General features: G+C 36.9%; 1 protein-coding gene across 1 annotated transcript in view; it reads left to right on the top strand.

The window, feature by feature from the left end:
* The window catches only part of dntt (deoxynucleotidyltransferase, terminal), a 171,483-nt gene that overhangs the window by 84,710 nt on the left and 71,773 nt on the right, over nucleotides 1-15,000 (top strand). The window contains exon 9 of the mRNA XM_056232678.1: nucleotides 7,535-7,771. Within this exon, the coding sequence (XP_056088653.1) occupies nucleotides 7,535-7,771 (237 nt within the window). The remainder of the gene's footprint in view (nucleotides 1-7,534; nucleotides 7,772-15,000) is intronic.

The raw sequence follows: 15,000 nt of genomic DNA, 5'->3' as shown, positions 1-15,000 counted from the left end.
ATCCGCCTGGGCCTTTCCTAAGATTCGAGATGCACTAATCCTAATCTCACACACTATCCAGGACAGATAGTCATAACGTTTGGATGCAGTCCGTGTGTTTCTGCAGAAATATACTGAAGTCTGCTGTTCTCAGAGAGACGAGACATTAATGTAGTGTTTTCTTTAGACCTCAGAAGTGAGTTTCAGAAAGATATTTCTCAAACTGAGCTCACATTTGATACAGAAGTCAGAGAAACTCAATATTTTTCTTTCACATTTATGCACTTCGCAGACAGTGCTGAGAGTTTATGTATGTGTGTGTGTGTGTGTGTGTGTGTGAGAGAGAGAGTTTGTGTGTGTGTTTGTTTGAGAGAGAGAGAGAGTTTGTGTGTGTGAGTGTGTGTGTGAGAGTATGTGTGTGCGTGTGTATGTGAGAGTTTATGTGTGTGTGTGTGTGTGTGTGTGTCTGTGTGTGAGAGAGAGTTCATGTTTATATTACATTGTGAGGACCAAATGACCCCACAAGTATAGTAAAACCTGAAATCCCCTACATTGTGGGGCCCAGCCAGCGGTCCCCATGAGGAAAACAGCGTATAAATCATACTAAGTAATGTTTTTTGAAAATGTAAAAATGCAGAAAGTTGTGTGTGATGGGTAGGTTTAGGGATAGGGGCAGTGTGTGTGTGTGTGTGTGTGTGTGTGATGGGTAGGTTTAGGGATAGGGGCAGTGTAAGGGGACAGTATGAGGCGCCACGTAGGATTTATATCAAACTTCGTTATCAATACATGCATAACACACGTGCATATACACCTATAAATTACTCGCACATACATGTATACTATTGGATGTTCAAAATACATATATGAAATACACGTGCACACTAATATGAAATTAATACCAATACATATTATGTTAGTAATGAATGCATATAAACTTGTGAATAACTTGCATATACATATAAACTTGACGCACGCATACACCTATAAACAGTCGCACATACATATAAACCCGATGCGCGCATACACATCTATAAAACACTCGCGCATACAAAATAAAACGTGGATGCATGCTTTAGTTGTGTATATATGTATATGCGAGTGATTTCATATGTGGATGTGCGTGAACTTTTCAGTGTAAAAGGAAGTCATTTATTCTTCTTCTTCTTTTGGAGTTTTATGGCGGTTGGCAAACCAGCTAAAAGGTGCGTTTACCGCCACCAACTGGACAGGAGTGTGAAGCATCAACACAGGGGGCGCAGAGATATCACGCAACACCTGAAATAAAGCTTGCCACAAAGAACCTTTCTTTTACTGTCTATGCAAAGAACCGGCGAAAGTAATGATTATGCATGAAACATTTGAATGGTTGATAAAGTTCATAAATCGATGCAGAGTCAGACTTGCCATCTTCGCTGTAGTGAACGCGCCTAGAGAGAAATGCACATATGAAGTGTGAACGCGTCGGCGCCTCTGTGTCCTGATTAGCCTATATTGTCCACTATATTTGCTTCTTATTTATTAATCCAGGCAAATTTGTTGATGAAACTGTGTCATTAATGTTACACAGGCAACAAAAGACAGAGAAATTACTCACTGCTTTTTAGTCAATTTAGTAGGATTAATCTATATTTCATTTATACAGTGCACACTATTCAGTGTTGTTTGACATTTGATTAGTTTCTGTTGATAAAGACTCTTGTTCTGTTTTTTTTTAGGCCAGGAATTATATTCCTCGCTATAGCTTTCTTTTTATCATGTATTATTATTTATTTATGGTGAGTATTGGACGATACCGCTTCCGGTGATCTGTGATCGGCCCCAAAAAATCCTGATCGGAGCACCCTTTTATCATTTTAATTGATATTTTTATGATTTTAATTTATTAGCTTTTCAAACCCCCTGCAGTTCCTTTACAAAAATGACAAAATATTACAATATAAAAAATGTTTAAAGTCCCCCTGTGGTGAAACTCCAGCTTTTAATGTTGTTTATGTGGTGTTTTTAATCTGCTTTAAGACACACCATGTGTAAGTTCATAAGTCGACAGCATTGCTGAGTATTTTCTGCTTAAAACTGCAGTGAACCAAAGACAGTCTCAAAAACACGGTTTGAAATCGCTGGTGTTTCTGACGTCACAAACGACATTGTAACCAATCAGATCAACATGTGATCGTCAACCAGTGGATCTCTGAGCTGAGTGAGTGAGTGGAGGCGGGGCTCATTTGCATATTCATAGTACCGCGCATACTAAATGAGGCGAGGGTGTCGAGTTACATTCAAGATATTTTAAGGCATTTTAACTGTCATTTTGGTGATCAAAGTTGCGTTTTAAGGGATACAATTATTAACTACAGGGGGACTTTAAACCTTCACAGGAACATCTGAGATAAACGTGATTATTAAGTGGAATATAATTACGTCTCCTGAGCGGTTTAAGAGCAACCTGTGAGCGATCATGGAAGTCTCACAGTCCCTGCTAAAGCATCAGGGTGTGGGACGCGCCGGCGTTTAACACAAGGTTATTTCTACATGAGATTTGCACAATTATACGGAGCGTCTGAGGGATTAACGGATGGAGAGAGTGGCGGGAGCGTCAACCCTCCGGCAGTTATGGCTCTTTAACACGAGCGCTTCAGATTTATGCGCTGTGAGAGGGATACAGTAGTGCAACAATTATTACGGCTGCTGCAATTAAACTGACAATTTGTAATGTAAATGGTCTTCGTTTTTGCCCCCATCCGGCGCTGGATAACCAGACGACTCGAGAGCGGCGGGAACCGGTTCTCAGGCCTCGGTTTATTTCTCTATACAAACTCTCTTCACTTCCTCATTAGCATTATTTTCTCTTTATCTCTGTCTGTCTTATTTTCTTCCTTTCCCCTAAGGAGGTATCACTATTACTCAGTGTTATTTTAGTATCATCTATACTTAAAAAGTTGATTTATTTCAGTAATTCAACTTAAAAGGTAAAACTAATATATTATATGGACTCAAAGTGAGATTTTTCAAGCCTTTATTTGTTATAATTGTGATGATTATGGCTTACAGCTTATGAAAACTCTAAATTCAAAATGATAATATTGTGAAAAGGTTTTCATAAGCTGTAAGCCATAATCATCACAATTATAATAAAGGCTTGAAATATCTCACTTTGCATGTAATAATATATTAGTTTCAGCTCAACTTTTGCACGATATTCTAATTTTTCGAGTTTCACCTGTAAACAGACAAATAATGATGCAAACTTTAAAAGAGAGACATTTAATGTTCTGTAAAGCAGCTTGAAAAAGACATTATAGTGTCATTTTTCAGTTGATTTAGTTCCGATCAATAACTGCAAAGTTCATTAATTATGAAATGTAATTGGGATATAAGCAGCTCTACAGAAGATAATGTCATTATTCCACTCAATTCCAGTTTTATTCTCATCCGATAGAGTCAGTGCGGTCGCATCAATAACATTTCTGAATATTGCAGGAGACTCGGCGACTGGTTTAAAGCATTTGATGTTTGCATTTTGCAAAGTTATGGAACTGTAATTAGCAGAAAACACACATAAACAGAATATTTTCATGCTCATAAATGAGTGTTATTAAAGCATGCTTTATGCCGGTGAGTGAACACAAATGATCGGATGATTCAGAAATGTGTCAAACGCAATGCATAATGCAAAGCAAACATTGCCGGAAAATTAAGAAATGTATACTTTTATTCAGCAAGCATGCGTTAAATTGATGGCAAGTGGCAGTAAAGACGTTTATAATGTTACAAAACATTCTATTTAAAAAAAAAAAAGCTGTTCTTTTGAGCTTTCTATTCATTAAAGAATTCAGTGATGCACGATGTATCGGTCGATATATGTTCGTTTTCAATGTTGTTATCGGCCTGAAAATTTGGCCGATATATTAAAGCCGATAAATAATGGATTATTCCCTTCATCTGAGACGCTTCATATATACCCTATTCACATTATACAAACTCTCTTCACTTGCTCATTAGCATTATTTTCTCTTATCTCTCTCTGTCTTATTTTATTCCTTTCCGGAGATACCATTATTACTGAGCGTTACTTTAGTATTATCTAGATAGTATTGTAATATTTATTACTATGTTGAATTGGCTTTTATTTTTGTATTTTCTGTTTTAGTAATTTTAAGTATTTCAACTTTTTTAGTCAGTTGCCGAGACAAGTTTAAGTTTTACATCTAATATTTATGTTATTTTATTTCAGTTGCTGAAAATTATTTTAAACAATAACAACGTCTAGTTCTGCTGTTCACACTTCAATATATAGTGATTTAAATACCGTGTCACTTAGTGCACATTTATTTACACTAAATGCACATTTTCGCTAGCAACATGCTAATTCATGCTAGCAACAACACAGTAGCAACCCAGCAAACATTGGTCCGACGGCAACGTCGTGTCCCTGGCCAAAAATAGTTGCGGCCAGGACGTCATAAATCGGTAAAAAATGTAACACAGAACATTTCCTAAAAATGCATTCAGATACATTTGTACATGTCTACAGTTGCATGTATAATTGTTATTTTAACTTTTAGCTCGTGTAGTTATGTTTAGTGTATCGGGTGAGAGGACGTCACCTGGCGACGTCTTTTACACGTGCATTTATAGTCCATCATGACCCTCTATGAAATCCTTGTTAAATATGCAAAAGCTGCGCTTAATCCTCGCATGGTTAATACTGCAATAATTAATGTAGTTGCCCATGAAGTTTTTAAGAGGTTGTGAAGAAGACGTCCACTGGCGTCCTTTACACGTCTAGTCAGGCTGTGTGTGAATAATAACGTCCACTGACGTCTTTTGCACGTCTAGTCTAGCAAGACAGAAAAAAATTATCAGGATTTATAATTCTTTATACGATTTATATACAAATGAATATATATTTACTTTATCTTGTTTTTATAAATTATAATCACAAAATGCACAGTATAGTCAAGTGATTGCAAATGCAAAGCCACTGCATTTTAGTCATTATTTTAACCTGTTGTACCTGATGTATTCGTTGTTATTTTTTTATGGAATGTATATACATGTAAAACAGAAATATACCCGGTCACCATTTATGTCTGAGTTGGATGTAATTACCCAAACCCTCTGCCCAAACCATAAACTGTGCTGCCAAGATGTAGTAACAAAAGGTCTCGCGATATTACAAAATCATGCGATGGGATTATCTCGCGAGATGTTAACGCGTTCTCCCCATAGATTCTGGAACTTTGAACAACCACGAGGAGAGGAGGGAGTTGTGTCGATATTATTATTAAAAATCTACTGTTGGGTAAGTACATTTTGTATTAGATTAACGTGCTTGAGTTTTACTTGTGTGACATGAATGAACCGAAAGAAATTATGCCCACATTGTCAACTGAAATTTACTGAGTTTGGCTAAAATTAGCCAGTAGGCTAAAAGTAACTTTGAACGTATACAACAACGGTAACGTTATACCAAGTATATTGTTTAATGATACAGTCATTACTGTAACTTATTAATGTAGCCTTTTGAGAGTTTCTTTCAGAAAGTAAATTATCTGAAATGGAATGAAATGTTTAGCTGGATTTTAACATGTATGTTTTCAGTAACTGCTTTAAAAATAAAAGCAGAACATATTTTATACAATAAAATAAAATGTAATGCATGTTGATTACCTTTTTCTAATGTGTCATTCATGATTCATTCATCTTGTTCCATGTTTTTTTTTAATTTAGCTGTAGACCATAACAAGTATTTTGAAAATAAGTGCATATCATTTACCTCAAATTTTAATTTAATAATAATTTTATTTATTTAAATATATATATATTATCTTCCCTTAGATGCTGTGAAGAGGTGGAGCCCAAATGCTACAGACTCTGAAATTGATGCAGCAATGGCAGAACACCTGAAACACGCTCCAGGAACAGCTGGTGGATACAAAAACTGAGCCAAACAATGTGTTTTTAAACGGATAGTTTCCCCAAAAATGAAAATTGTCATCATTTACTCAACCTCATGTTTCAAACCTGTATACCTTTCTTCATTGAATTTTCATTTTTGGGTGAACTATCCCTTTATATAATAATTCAGTATTTTGTAATTGGTATTTTAGTTTGGTTAACAAATGTTAAACATTGAAAAAATATTAAGATACATTTTGGCTGTTCAAGATCAATAAAATGTGCTAAATCAGAACATGCTTCTTTTTTTCATATGTCCACAAATAATGTGTTCTTGTTTGTGATGTACACGTGATTAAAACGTTTTATTGACGGTCAGGTCTGACTAGACCAATTTTGGACCTTTTTAGAACCTTTGTCAAGATGTGTAAACTTCAAGACTTGATTGCCTTTCACGATGTTACACAATATGTGTGTGATTATTTTAAATGCAGGCTTATATACACTTAAATTATGCAGCAACACATTTAAACACACAAATGACGACGCATTTAGACGTCCAGGGACGCGCTGAAGAGACGTGGAATTCACGGCCAAAAGAGACGTGGAATTCACGGCCAGATGACGTCAAAGACGTCGGTTCAACTTTCATTTTGGAACTATTTTTCAACCATGACGGGACGTGTCGGACGGACGTCTTTTCAACGGTCATTACACGTCCAAATGTTTGCTGGGAATGATGTAGGGGTTCGAATCCCAGAGTCCGAATCCGTAGCATGTAGCAAGCATGTTTTAACACATTGCTAACGTGAATTAGCATGTTGCCAACATGTTTTAGTATTTTGTTACTAGCATGAATTATCATGTTTCTAGCATGATTTAGCATGAAAAATGCTAATGTCGCATCACTGATTAGTCGTCGACTCTCTCTCTCTCTCTCTCTCTCTGTGCGCTTCGGGTGTGTGTGCGTCTGTGTGCACAGATAACACGAAAGTCCCGATTTTTGCCTCTTCTGCGTTTAAAATAGTTTGAATGTGTAAATTGGCAAGACAAAACACATCCACATTATAAACTTTCACTCTATGATGGTTAAACTTAGCAGTTAATCCGCGAATCACATGCGTGCCGAACCGCGGGACCTGATCCGTACGGGTCACGGGTCAACTGCGATCCGTTCCACCATAGCTAACAACATATTAAACCGTTATCAACATGTTAAATTATGCTAGCAACATGTTAACAGCATGCTAAATAATGCTAGAAACATGATACTTCATGCTAGAAACAAAATGCTAAAACATGCTGGCAACATGCTAATTCACGTTAGCAATGTGCTAAAACATGCTTGCCGCATGCTAATTCATGCTAGCAACGTGATAAAAAATGCTAGCAACATGTTAATTCATGCTAACAATGTGTTAAAACATGCTAGCAACATGATAATTCACGTTAGCAGCATGTCAGAACGTTAGCAAAATGTAAATTCAAGTTAGCAACCTATTACAACATATTAATTCATGTTAGCAATGTGCTTTTTTCCGGTCTTTAACAGTTACAATTACAATAATTTTTGAAGTGGTTATTCCGAAAACAACCAGTGACTAACAACCACATATGCTCGTATTCTAAAAACAAAACAAATAAACATATTTTTCAGAACATCCTGCTGTACTCAGACTTCCAGGACTCGACCTTTGACCTGAGCCAGCTGCCGACCCATCGCTTCGAGGCCATGGATCATTTCAGCAAGTGTTTCCTGATAGTGAAGCTGAAGAGAGAGCAGGAGAGCGGTGAGCGAGAGGCGAGTCGGGACTGGAAAGCGGTGCGCGTGGATCTGGTGGCTCCTCCGCTCGAGCGCTATGCCTACGCCCTGCTGGGATGGACCGGCTCCACGGTATGAGCACCACTACACATAAGAGCTCTGATTGGACTAAATGAACCTCAGTGGTTCCAGTGCATCAAGCGAGTATGCTTGAGCTTTCGATTACCAAATTTGAGTGCTCTACGTGCTAATATGTGAATAAAAGCCTAAATGAAATCTGTTCATTACATAAAGTGATCGTGTCTCTTCAGAAGTTTTGGATGAAACCACTCAAAATCATTTGAATTATCTTTTTACGAACTTTCAATGGGGGACAGAAATCTTCATTTTTGGCTGAACAATCCCTTAAAATGTTAAATAATGCTAGCAACATGCTAATTCATGTTAGCAATGTGTTCAAACATGCTAGCACAATGCTAATTCATGTTAGCAATGTGTTTAAAATGCTAGAAACATGTTAAATAACGTTAACAATGTGTTAGAAAACGTTAGGAACATATTAGTTCATGTTATCTACGTGGTAAATCATGTTAGCAACGTGTTAATTAATAGTAGAAACAGAAGTGTTGGAATAAACTACTCAAAATCATTAGAATTTTCTTTTTACAAACTTTTAATGGGGGACAGAAATCTCAGATTTCATTCAAATATCTTCATTTGTCTTCATTTTTGGGTGAACAATCCCTTAAAATGTTAAATAATGCTAGCAACATGCTAATTCATGTTAGCAATGTGTTTAAAATGCTAGAAACATGTTAAATAACGTTAACAATGTGTTAAAAAACGTTAGGAACATATTAGTTCATGTTATCTACGTGGTAAATCATGTTAGCAACGTGTTAATTAATAGTAGAAACAGAAGTGTTGGAATAAACTACTCAAAATCATTAGAATTTTCTTTTTACAAACTTTTAATGGGGGACAGAAATCTCAGATTTCATTCAAATATCTTCATTTGTCTTCATTTTTGGGTGAACAATCCCTTAAAATTTTAAATAATGCTAGCAACATGCTAATTCATGTTAGCAATGTGTTCAAACATGCTAGCAAAAGGCTAATTCGTGTTAGCAATGTGTTAAAAATGCTAGAAACATGTTAAATAATGTTAGCAATGTGTTAAAAAACGTTAGGAACATATTAGTTCATGTTATCTACGTGGTAAATCATGTTTGCAACGTATTAATTAATAGTAGAAATAGAAGTGTTGGATTAAACTACTCAAAATCATTTGAATGATCTTTTTACGAACTTTTAATGGAGGGACAGAAATCTCAGATTTCATTCAAATATGTTCATTTGTCTTCATTTTTGGGTGAACAATCCCTTAAAATGTTAAATAATGCTAGCAACATGCTAAAACATGTTAGCTACATGCTAAGTCATGATAATAACAAAAATAATAAAACATGCAACAACATGCTAATTCATGTTAGCAATGTGTTCAAACATGCTAGCAAAATGCTAATTTGTGTTAGCAATGTGCTAAAAATGCTAGAAACATGTTAAATAATGTTAGCAATGTGTTAAAAAATGCTAGGAATATTCTAGTTCATGATAAATTATGTTAACAACATGTTAATTAATGCTAACAATGTGTTAAACATGCTAACGTTGTGTTAAAACATGCTAGCAATATGCTAATGCATGTTAGAAACATGATAAAACATGTTAGCAACACGCTAATTATTGCTAACAACTTGTTACAGAATGCAAACAAAACATGCTAATTTATGCTAGCAATGTATTAAAACATGCTAATTCATGCTAGCAATGTGCTAAAACCTTTTTCTTTTTTTCTTTAATAGCACTAGAGGTAAAGAGAAACACAAGGAGACAAAGTTCATCACAAGTAGCTTTTATATTCTAATATATTTATTTACACAAATGCAAAACAACATCATGAAAAAATAATGCATTCATTTAACAACATAAGATTTAACATATTTGCATCATTTACGTAAATGAAAGATTTCTGCACTCAAAAAAACATGGCACAATTTATTATTAACAATTATTTGGATTTTATTCAAATAATCCTATTGAAGAGTTTGTTAAAATGCATGAACATTTTATATGCAATTCAATACATAAATCTTACATTTAGGCCAAATACGTATAGTATCTACTGTGTTTGTGTCCCTAAACGTCCCACAAGCGCAGAGGAGAGACTTTGGGGCGTCCAGAGACAGATGCAGTTTGACTCGACCTGTTTATAGACGAACCCTGACCTTGAGCTTCAGGTCCGCGCGGACGCTCGACCCATCATCTGTAATTACAGTCTCCCACTCGCCGCTCCTGGGGTTTGCTATCCCATGATGCATCAGCACCCACGGCGTGTGTAGGATCAGCGCAGCGTCACTGTGATGAAGATGGAGAACGAGAAGACGTTAGGTTCTGAGGCGTATCATTATCACAGCCCAGGGTTTGAAATTAACTTTTTTTTACTCACCGGGCAATTTGGCTTCTAAATTTTTAATTTCACTTTGAAATTAATTTTTGGTATGTTTTAGCTTACCTCAAGGGCATCCAAGATGTAGGTGTCTTTGTTTCCGCAGTAGTTTCAATTTTGATATTTTTAGGTCAAACCGTTCTTGTCTGTCAGTCATATAATGCAGGTCTATGGTCACCACCTCAAAGAGCATGCACAGAGAAGTCCAAATTAAACATGATTTAACCCTTTAGCTGTCACCCCCCTTTTTGAGCGTTGATGTGAAAATGCACTACCCAAACTTAAACGGTTGTAATTCATGAAGCCTGTGTACTAAAGACTTACGGTTGGTCTCTTTTAAAAGAAGACTCTTGGTAGATTATTGCTGAAGTGGAATAAATTAATATAATTAAATTATTTAAAAGTTATTGAAGTTTAAGTTTATTGTTATGAAAATATAATAAAATATATATTTTTCTTTTATAAAAAAATAATAATAATAATAATATAGGTTTCAGCCTAAAAAATGACAGAAAGTCAAAGCCATATATCTAACCAAGTTGTGTTCCAAATTTGAAGTTGATATCACAAACATTGAAGTTCCCATGAGATTTTGTTTAGGCGTAGTACCAGAAATAGCCACCGGGTGCCATACATTCCATTGAATTTAATTGTATGCATTCTGCCATTACAAATTAATAAATTTCTATCCAAATATCACTTCTGTCACTAAATATGGAACCTTGAGACTCAGACCTTTCTGACAATATGTGTTTTGTCAAGATTAGAACATTTTTGATAATAAATTATAAAAGATGATGCCCAAAAGGGGAGGGGCCTAATAAAAAAAAAAAAACGTTTCTATGGTAACGCAACGTCCAATTTCAAAACGGTTTTCACAGGATTAATTCTGAGTTCGTAAGCTTTCAAATGATACCTAATTTATGATAACTACTAAAATATGTGATATAATGATAATAAAAAATTATATATATATAATATATATTATACTTTTTAGAGGACTTTTTACTTTACTTTTTAAAATATAATTTTATCTTTTTTTATTGACAAATACTAGATTATGTTTTATTATGAACTTTTAGCATTAAAAACCAAAGTTTCAATCATTAAAAGTGTGTGCGTCAACTTTTTGTGACAAAGGTCAGAAACACCTGTAATGAAGTTGATTTTTTGAGGCGCACTCTTGTCATAAATTCATATATTACTGTTAATACATAATTTGTAAGAAAAAACGCTAAAATATCTATTAAGGAGTCTTAAGCCTTTCCAATGATATATAGTTTGTCATGACTAGATTAGGATTTAATAGTAATATAGTGAAGTAAATTTAGGTTGCCCGTATACGGGCAGGTGACAGTTACTCGTAAATGGAAGTACACATTGATGGCCTAATGGTGCGTTCACACCGGACTCGAATAGCGCGTCAGCGCGAGTGATTTCAATGTTAAGTCAATGCAAAGACGCGTTACGCGCGTAAAAAATTCCTGCGGCGCGAATGAGGCGTAGAGCGCGGCGCGGTAGACGCGAATACGCCTCATTCGCGCGTCAAGTTCGCGCGAATTGAGCGTCTGGCGCGTTAAGCGCGTTACGCGCGAATGTTTTATGTAGTGCTTTTTGTGTATTCTCGCGTTTGACGCCAATTCGCGTATGCCGCCCGAGTTGAAAAATCTGAACTTCTGCGTCAATTCTCGCCGCGTTAACCAATCAGGAGCCTGCTCGCTGCTGTCACGTGGTGAAGTGACAGTTTATGATGTTATTTTATGTTTGGCCTCAATAAATTATTTTGTAATATGACTAAAATGCTTGGTGTGCAAAGCAAATCTTTCACATAAAAACTCGATTTCAATATATGAGAGATACTCATTTTGTATTGAATGCTATTTATTCCATATCTATTCTAGATTATATGAAACATTATTATTCTAATGTAAAGACAACAAACACAATTTAGTGTATAAAAACTTTTTTTTGAATCACAAGACAGGTTTCACTTTTGGAGGCTCCATTTATTATCAAAACAAAAATAAATGACAGATTAGGTGGATGCGGATGAGGGTGAACCTCGCGCCGGCTGTAGAGCGCGGGATCGACAGGCATAGACCACTCGAGGCCGAGGCCTTATACGGCCTACGCTGTCCTCGTCAGCGTCCTCACCGTTAGGTCCACCAAACCTAGCTCCTGGAGCAAATTGTGAAACTCCTGAAACCCTCCGGAGGGTCGGGTGGACCCGAGTACAGCGACGATGTCCCCTACGCAGCTGTTTCTGCTCTCCAGAGCATATACGAGCGGTGACTCTCTCGAACAATGCTAATGCTAATGCTCGATAAACATCTAAAAAGATGGCCGCCAACGGGTTTCGAAACTTTCGGCTCCGGATTTCGCCTCTGACGCGCGTAAATTTTGCTTCAAACATTTGTTTTTAGGCGCGTCAATTTCGCCATTGACACGCGAATTAACACAAAGTGGTCAAGCGTATAACTAGGCGGGAGGCGCGAATTTGACGCGCTATTCGCGTCCGGTGTGAACGCAGCATAAAGGCCTGTTCACACCGGGACGAAATTCGCGTGCGATATTCGCCGACGTTTAACGCCTCGTGACTAAACAAAGGGCGCCATTGTGAGTGTGCACACCGACGCGTAAAACGGCACGCGTAAAAGCATCATTTTTAAAAAAAACGCCTCGGTTTCGTTTTTTTGGTTTGACGCGCCGCGTTAAAAACTATCCGACCAATGAGATTGGCGCTTTTGCTCACGTGTCTGGAGCTTCTGAAGTTACAGTAAAACACAACTTGGGGGCGCTCAAACACAAAACGGTCTTGCCGAGCACACACACGTAATGGCGAAGAAGATATACAGTGTCTACACTCTGCCGGGAAGAAATAAGACGAGGAAGATGCAAGGATAGATGAATGTAGAGCTGCTGGTCTTGTTGTCTTTATAAAGAGACACCAACGACAATAAAGAACTATATGACAAACGCGACAAACTTGCTCTCTTCTTCTGAGTGACAAGCGAGTGTCAGAAGCGTAGTTGCGCAGCGCCACTTTGTGGACCGGGGTATTTCTGTTTTACATTAAGCGCCATCTTATGTCAGGGAATGAATTTTCGTGTTCACTCGGCTCATCGTCAGCGAAAATCGCTTAGGTGTGAACACAAAAAACGCGTTTAAAAAAGCTGACGAATAACGCGAGCCGATATTCGTCCCGGTGTGTACGAGGCTTAAAGGAACACTCCGAGTTTTTGGGACTTTAGCCTATTCACCTTATCCCCCAGAGTTAGATAAGTCCATACATACCTTTTTCATTTCAGACGCGCTCTCTGCTCCTCACCACGGCTCGTCTCAGGTGCTGCGGTTATTACTCCGCCCAAGTAGCAGTGCTTCGCCTTCAGAGAATATAGTTCCCAGTATTTATACGGTTAAAATATGTCTGTGTCTCATGTGACTTTGTTTTTTGTACACTCTGTGACTATACAAATCACAACATGTAAATAGGAAAATGTTTGCGTTATTTTGTCACTTATTTGGATTAGTATGCTAGCTGCAACCATTTACATCCAGTCTTTGTGCTAAGCTAGGCTAGCGGTGGGTGCGTCAAACAGACTTATAGCACGCACGGAGATGAAAAAGGTATGTATGGACTTATCTAACTCTGGGGGATAAGGTGAATAGGCTAAAGTCCCAAAAACTCGGAGTGTTCCTTTAAGACACGAAACGAGCGGTTTGTGTGAGAAAACGAACAGTATTTATATCGTATTTACCTCTTGTAAACACAGCCACGTCCAAGTGATCTGAGGCGGTCTGCGTTGGTCGGATAGTTTTTGACACGGCGCGTCAAACTAAAAGAACGAACCCGAGGCGTTTTTAAAAAAATGACGCTTTTACACGTGGCGTTTTTCGTGTCGGTCGCCCTTTGTTTAGTCACGAGTCGTTAAACGTCGGCGAATATCGCGCGCGAAATTCGTCCTGGTGTGAACAGGCCTTTACTCGCCACAGCTCATTTGTACCCGCATTTGGTGGCTGTTCGTTTCAAACTCTGATTGTGCATCTCATTAGAAGAACAGAATACTTTAAAAGTCATTTATTCACTCCCTCTGTGTCCGGATGTTTCATGGCGTCTAATAGTGGAGTTTATTTCAAGCCCAAAAAGACCTTGAGGATCTTTAGATTATAATAAAACTACTGTATGTTTGAAGAGCTTAATGGAGAAGCGTTTAAATAAGTCTGCTGGCCACGATAAGAGTCTCTAAAGACATTCATGATGCGTAATACCATAAACAACTAAATCAATATACAGTAGTGTGTTCGAGTTAGTTTTAAATCTCATTTAACTGTGTGCTTTATTTACTCCAGGGAAGAAATAAACTCTGTGATATTGCTTAGCCGCAGTTTAATGCCTTTATTCCTTAGATTATTCTGTTTGTGATATGAAAATATTATCTGTGTATTTGATCAGAGGATATTATAATGGACAAAGTGATTTACACAAATAGCACATTATTACTGGATCAGTATCAACATTCATGTGCTCTTTTTAATCTCGTTGCGCTTTACAAAAATCATTCGAGATTTTAAAGAGATAAAACATTTTTTATTTTCACTATGTAAACGTACATGTCTTTTTATATTTATGATTATAGACTGATCCCGAAAGAGTCGTTCTGCACTGTAATGTCAATGTGTCAGCGATTCATTCAAACATAGCCATATCTATATAGTCTATAGTCTCAAATATACTTATAATAGCACTTTATCAAAATCAATATTCATGTGCTCCATTTAATCTCATTGCGATTTGAAAGAGATTTTTTTATTTTCACTATGTGTAACCATAAACTTACATGTTTTTCTATTT

Source organism: Rhinichthys klamathensis, unplaced genomic scaffold (genome assembly GCF_029890125.1).
Source record: "Rhinichthys klamathensis goyatoka isolate OS25496 unplaced genomic scaffold, OSU_Roscu_1.1 h1tg000352l_1, whole genome shotgun sequence".
Lineage (NCBI taxonomy): Eukaryota > Metazoa > Chordata > Actinopteri > Cypriniformes > Leuciscidae > Rhinichthys > Rhinichthys klamathensis.
Note: the sequence above shows the minus strand (reverse complement) of the source record. Positions and strands in the feature narration are given on the sequence as shown.